The sequence below is a fragment of the Rosa chinensis genome, chromosome 4, assembly GCF_002994745.2.
Source record: "Rosa chinensis cultivar Old Blush chromosome 4, RchiOBHm-V2, whole genome shotgun sequence".
In the NCBI taxonomy this organism is placed as follows: Eukaryota; Viridiplantae; Streptophyta; class Magnoliopsida; order Rosales; family Rosaceae; genus Rosa; species Rosa chinensis.
Genome location: NC_037091.1, coordinates 36,538,056 through 36,544,743, shown reverse-complemented (window position 1 = coordinate 36,544,743; position 6,688 = coordinate 36,538,056). Strand labels below are relative to the sequence as shown.

General features: G+C 40.6%; 1 protein-coding gene across 1 annotated transcript; it reads left to right on the top strand.

Annotated features, from left to right (window-relative positions):
* Positions 1 to 4,443: 4,443 nt before the first annotated feature.
* On the top strand, positions 4,444 to 5,613 carry LOC112199209. The gene has a single exon (XM_024340254.1). The coding sequence runs from the start codon at positions 4,444 to 4,446 to the stop codon at positions 5,611 to 5,613; it is 1,170 nt and encodes a 389-aa protein (XP_024196022.1).
* The last annotated feature ends 1,075 nt before the right edge of the window (positions 5,614 to 6,688 follow it).

Here is a 6,688-nt window from a genome sequence, read left to right as displayed (position 1 = left end):
TGCAGTACACTTGAACTTATTACTTACGTATTTAAGGTCCTCTGGGAGTGGAAGGTATGGGGTAGGCTGGCCTCGTAGTATCTCAAGTAGCTCACTCTCATCATTCTTTCCCCATCCGGCGACACTTGTTGTCCATGTTGGGATTTTTATATCTGCTTATTTAATAGTACTAGATGTTCAAACTTCTTCCTGTCGATGCTGCATAATTGAACAAAAGTTATCTACTAACAGTTTCGGCAAACACTACAATAGCGCAAGAGACAAACAGAAAACCATGAATAGTAAACAATTGCCAGACTTTGCAAAAACTAACAGACTGTGATCAATGATGGAAAACTATATACAATCAGGCTCTCTCCCCCGTACAATTCCAATCCTCCCATTGGTCTTGCCTAACACATAATATATAAATTAAAAGACACTCTCATTGTACAAAAACACCCCAAAATAAATAAATAAATCCAATGCAAGTATAACGAAGGCCCCTCAATACTGAAACAACCTCCAACTTTATTTCCATTTCATAGACAGTAAATCTTAGGATTTGAGCTTCAAATTGTAATGAACGAACCACAATCAATAGTTCAACTTGTAATTAATTAAAAACTGCAGTAGCAGTTTGAAGTATGAGCAGACGAACAAGAAACTCAACGACTTATGTGCTTGAGATTTCAGGTCAATTCTGTCTCTTTTTACAACAACAACCTTAAGCTTATATAGTAAAGCAAAAGGTAACCTACGTAATCATCTTGTGGATTAGAATATATAGAGTACTAATAAACTAGATTTAATGTACTATTACACAAAATATCTAGATTACTTAGTGCACAAAACAGTAGTGGCTGCACAATAATAAAAATAGCAAGTCTTCAGTAGTTTCCTAGTTGGAGCGGGAAAGCATTAATTCCAACACTCCCTCTTAATGCTTTGCTTCTTTATTTCAAGTAGGTCTCTGAAGTAAACTTCTCTCTTGAAAGTATCTGCAACTTGGTCTTCAATATTGCAGTAGACCAGATCCACTTCATTCTCTTCAACTACATCCCTGATGTAGTGAAATTTTAAGACAATATGCTTTGCCCCTACTGTGATATACAAGGTTCTTGCTCATTGCAATTGCAGACTTGTTATCATAGAGAATGATTGTTACAGATCCTTGTTTCTCACCAAAATCTTCAATGACTCTTCTGAGCCAAATTACTTGTGAAGTAGCTATTAATGTAGACACATACTCAACTTCAGCTGTAGATAAGGCCTCTAATTTTTGCTTATTTGAAGCCCAAGAGAACACACCAGTTCCAAGTGTGAAAGTATACCCAAATGTGCTTTTCAAATCATCTACACTGTCACCCCAATCACTGTCACAAAAACCAAAGAGTTTTGGTTCCCCATTCCTTTCATACATAATTTCAAAGTCAAGAGTACCATTGATTTATCTCAGAATCCTCTTTGCAGCTCCATCATGAATTTTGGTTGGCTTGTGCATAAATCTGGATAACAAGATTGCAGCATACATAATGTCAGGCCTTGTTGCTATCAAGTAAAGTAAACTTTCCAGTTCCCACTAGACTTATGTATATATTCTCATCCACATAACCACTTCCGTCTTGTTTGTGAAACTTCTCATTGACAACTAGAGGTGTTGCAACAGCTTTGCAACAAAACATCTAGAATTGTCTTTGCATATTATTTTTTCTGTTAATGAAGATACCCTCCACTGATTTAACAATTTCAATTCCCAGAAAATAATGCAGGATTGCCAATTCACTCATTTCATATTTCATCACATATAAGACTTAAAATTTGAAATCATTTTCTCACAACTTCAAGTAAATACCAAATCATCAACATATAAGGAGATAATAAGAATGCTTGATTTACCTTCAGTTTTGGTGTAGAGTGCAGGTTCATTTTCACTTCTTTGAAACCCTCTTTCATTGAAATAGGAATCAACTCACCATAACAAACACTTGAGGCTTGTTTCAAAAATAAAGAGCTTTCTTCAGTTTGTAAATCTTCTACTCTTTATAATTGATGATGAACTCTTGTGGTTTCTCTACAAACACTTCCTCTTTTAGCACTCCATTCAGAAATGCAGCTTTCTCATCTAACTGGTGTAAAAACTAGTCTTTTTGTGCAACAATGGAAATCAGACCTCTTACGTTCTCATGCCTTGCTACTAGTGCAAAAGTTTCATAGAAGTCAATTTCAGGTATTTGTGAATATCTCTTTGCCACCAATCTTGCATTATTTCTTTGCACAAATCCATCTTGGTTCAACTTTGTTTTGTAAATCCACTTTAAACAATAACATCTTTGTTATTTGGTTTAGCAACCAGCTCCCATGTATTGTTCTTCACATTCAAATTGATCTCCTCTAACATTTGATTCCTCCACTCATCTTCTTTCACAGCTTCTTCAAAATGCTCAGGGTCAAACAAGCATGCATTGCATCTTTCATATATATCATTCAAGCTTCTCAACCTAATTGATGTTAAGTTTGGAGTTGATGTTGCATTTGAAGGTACTGACGAGGGTTGTTGAGGACTGTGAGGGGATAACTGTTGTGGTGGATCAAGCTCCAGCTGATTTAGATTCTCTCATTCATCTTGAATAACATTATCTTGCACATCTTGATGCAGGATTGTACGTTGATTCCAATCCCAAGATGATTTCTCATTGAAGAGAACATCTTTGCAATAATCATTTGCTTCTTTTTCAAATTGTAAAACCTATAACCAAGGATAAAAATATCAATTTATACATATCTATCGGAACTTTGAAAAAGGGATAAAAAAAATATAGAGGATATATCCAAGATATTCTAGAAAATAAATTTTTTTTTTCAAAAGATTCAATTGATTGGATTTATATATAAAGGGATATAAATTTCAGCTTCATCTACTTCAAAAAGAAATTCTAGGTGGTTGAAAAGACGCTCGTTGGTCTACGAAAATACAATAGTTAGACTAAAACATATGACCCACATAATGCAAATTGTAGTGATGAATATGATAGTTATACATAGCTTTGGAGCTGCCAACTGTTTTCCTTATAAATGGATAGTAAGGATAGATCCAACTAGATGACTGGTCATTTACTTTTCCACATTCATTATATTCATAAGCATTATAGTCAAATTGATTGTTGCCTTCATAAGATTCATTTGAGGTCACAATATGCTCTATTAAATTGAGAGAGTCAAAACCTAACTCAACTAAAGCAACATCAGATGAAAAACTTTGATCATGTGAAGCCTTCATATAATTGAGGGGATTTCACCTTACTCGGATTTCCCTAAAGGGAATTACTGCTCATTCAAATTTGTCTTGAGGGAATTTCTCCTTATCCAGATTTCCCCTTAAGAAGATTTCTCATCTAGATTCTCCTTGAAGGGATTACCCTCACCCATATGTTAGAACTTGCTCCGTTCTATTGCTGTAAATCTATCTTAGCATGAACACAAGTAAATATGTGAATATGCTTAGTTTCCTCCAATATTTCACATTTAGTGCGTATTCAACTAATTGTGGGCACCTGGTGTTGCTTCTCCTCCCTCAATTCCAGCATTAATAACTATGCCAGTAAGAGATAATTCAAGTTCAATGGCAACCGTACCTTGAGCCGTCAACAACCCACACCTCCACCTCCAGCAAGTCATTGGAGCGATCTTGACCCGTCAACAACCCACACCTCCAGCGGTCGAACCTGCGCGCCACCGTACCTTGGTAGACCTACAGTAGACGATCTTGGAGGAGGATTCATAGATCAAGCAAAGCATAAGAGATCAAGCAAACTTTTTCGGTACGCTCGAAGGCAACAGTGGGAGCTATTCTGCAACTCCTCCTCTGATGTTCCAGCTCAAGTTCTCCGGCGAACCAGTCTAGCTTCTCGAAACTGCTCTGCTCGCCGATCCTCTTGCCGCCAAACAGAACCGTCTCAACATTCTTCTGCTTCAGCTGCATCAACCTCTCTCTGCTTCAGCATAGTGGAGTGTATTCCTCTGCCTGTTCTCCACCGCAAATTGGTAGTCAGTAGGGTGGTTCTTGGCAGGTTCTTCCCCTTTCTCCGGTTCAGGCACCGGTGGTGGTTGCAGACAGGAATCCTCTGCGTGCAATTAAATATTATTTTATTTTTATTTTATTAATTATACCCACTCCTTTCAAGTGCTTTGTGGCAGGAGAATTTTCAGAAAGGTGGCAGACAAAATTCTTAGGCGTGCAATGGGAACTTCCAAAATATTCTTCTGACGGCCAATACGCTGCTCTTGTCGGCCACCCTTCATGGCGGCAGACATCCCAAAAAAACAAAAGCCCTCCTACGCAGCAGCTCTGACTGAGGTGTCTCCAATCTCCTTTGCCATCGCTGACTTGCCTTCGCCTTTCTTTGAAGATGGTTTGAACTCTATTCGCATCTCCAAAGAACCATTTCTTCGCGGTCTCGAGAAATGCAAAACCAATTGAAGCAACTATGGTCGGGATTAGATCACTGGACTGTGGCACCTCTTGGTAGGGGTTTTTTCATGCTCCAGTTCAAAAACTTAGTTGATATGCAGCTAGTTTGGTCATCGGGGACAGTACGTCTTAATTCCGGCATGCTCCGTTTGATCAAATGGTCACCTGAGTTCTCGCCATCTACATACAGAAACTCCTTCGCTCAGGTATGGGTGCGATTTTGGGATTTAGGGTTTGCCTACTGGGATCAACAAACTCTTTTTGAAATTGCATCTGGTATTGGTACGCCCCTTAAACTTGACCCACGCACCAAGAACCGCACCGTGGGCTTGTTTGCCAGAATTTTAGTGGACGTTGACTTCTCACAGCCTCTTCACGACAAGCTCAGAATCACCAGGGCCAATGGTGAGGTTGTGGTGATTGGAGTTGAGTATGAGTCTGTACCTGATATCTGCACCAGGTGTGGGATAGTTGGCCATGTCGCTGGTACCTGCCGTTCTAAGGCTCCCGACCACACTGTGACTGATATCCCAATTGAGCGGGGAAGGTCAACAGAGCGTTCTGATCTGAAGAAAAGGAGGAACAATCGATCTCACAAGTCACAGCACAACTCAAAGCATGGGGGTGCAATAAGGAGACCAGTCAAAGCCAGACAACCTGATGATGTTGCACCACTGACGGCTACCACAGCAGCAATCTTAAGGCACGACGTTGAAGATATGATGGCTTCATCTGTTTTGAATAATGTTGAGATTTCCACAGCAGCTCCAACTATCACTGCAATTCCAGCTTTCACAGCTACTCTAATTATGGATGAGCTGGCGATGGCTGCTGTGCCCGTGCAACAAGCTAATTCAAGTGATAGCGTCCCACCTGGATTTACTCAAATGGAAACGGAATCTGATCTCCAACCTGCTAGCTCTACGTCGACTCCCGTGGTTTCTTCAGTTGCTCCACCAATTATTATGGCCGACTGTAATCAAAGAGACTGTCAGATGGGAGTTACAACTGACCTTTTGGAGGAAGGAGAATTCACACCCGTCCTACATAAGAAGTCGAAGAAATTGCTGAAGCAAAATGAGAAAGCAAAAATGAAAATAATCTCCCACAAACCTGCGGGACGAGCTCTACTTCGCAAGGGAGCTAGTCTCAAGCGTTTCTAATGAGAATACTCTATTGGAATGCACGCGGCATTGGCAACGATGACTCTCAGTGTGCCCTTGCTAATATGGTACGCTCACAGAAAGCCCTCATTGTTTGCATTTCAGAGCCCTTTGTTAACTTTGCATCTATTCCTTTCTCTTTTTGGAGGTCCTTGGGCCTTAAACTTGTAACTACTAATAACCGGGGATGCCAAGCCCCCAACATGTGGTTCTTGTGTCAGGAAGCTTTGAGCACACAGGTTATTTTGAGCTCAGAGCAACAGACTACTGTCTCCTGTTCCTATGAAGGAGTTCCCTGTATCATTACATCAGTTTATGCCAAAACCTCAGTTGGGGGACGACGTCAGTTATGGCAGGAGCTAAACTACATTCACGCTTTGCATGGCCAGTGCCCATGGGTTGTCCTTGGTGATTTCAACTGTGTTTTGGGTGCCCATGAAAAACGTGGGGGTCGTCCTCCAAATGCAGTTTCCTGCCTTGAGTTTAGTCAGACGTGCAATTCATGTGGCCTTATTGATATTCCTACACAGGGCCTGCGCTACACCTGGTCTAATAAATTTACGGAAGTAAGGTTAGATCGTGCAATTGGAAACCTCCAGTGGATGAATGCATGGAACCTGATGGACTGTTGTACTCTCACAAAAGCCACTTCTGACCATTGTCCCATCTTGGTATCTTGTTCAAAGTTGGGTTCTGTTCTGCGTCCTTCCTTCAAGTTCCAGACTATGTGGCTGCAAAAACCAAATTTTTTAGAGCTTATTCGGACTTTCTGGGACTCTCTACAATTCTTTGGCTGTCCACAGTTTATTCTGGCCTCCAAGTTGCGCTCTCTGAAATCCATGTTAAAATCATGGAGCAAGGATAATGTGGGGGACGTGCATGTTCAGGTGAATAACTCCCGAGCCGCTCTGGATGCAATTCAATCCAAAATTTCAACACATGGTCAAAACGCTGAGAGGACTGCACTAGAAACGGCAGCCCAAACCAAGTACCTTTTGGACTTGTCCCTCCAAACAACGTTGCTTCGGGACAAATCTAGAATCTGTTGGTTAAAGGATGGTGACAGGAACACCTC

Coding starts and splice junctions, on each gene's coding strand:
- LOC112199209 (XM_024340254.1), top strand. CDS start 4,444: ATGCAAAACCAATTGAAGCAACTATGGTCGGGATTAGATCACTGGACT.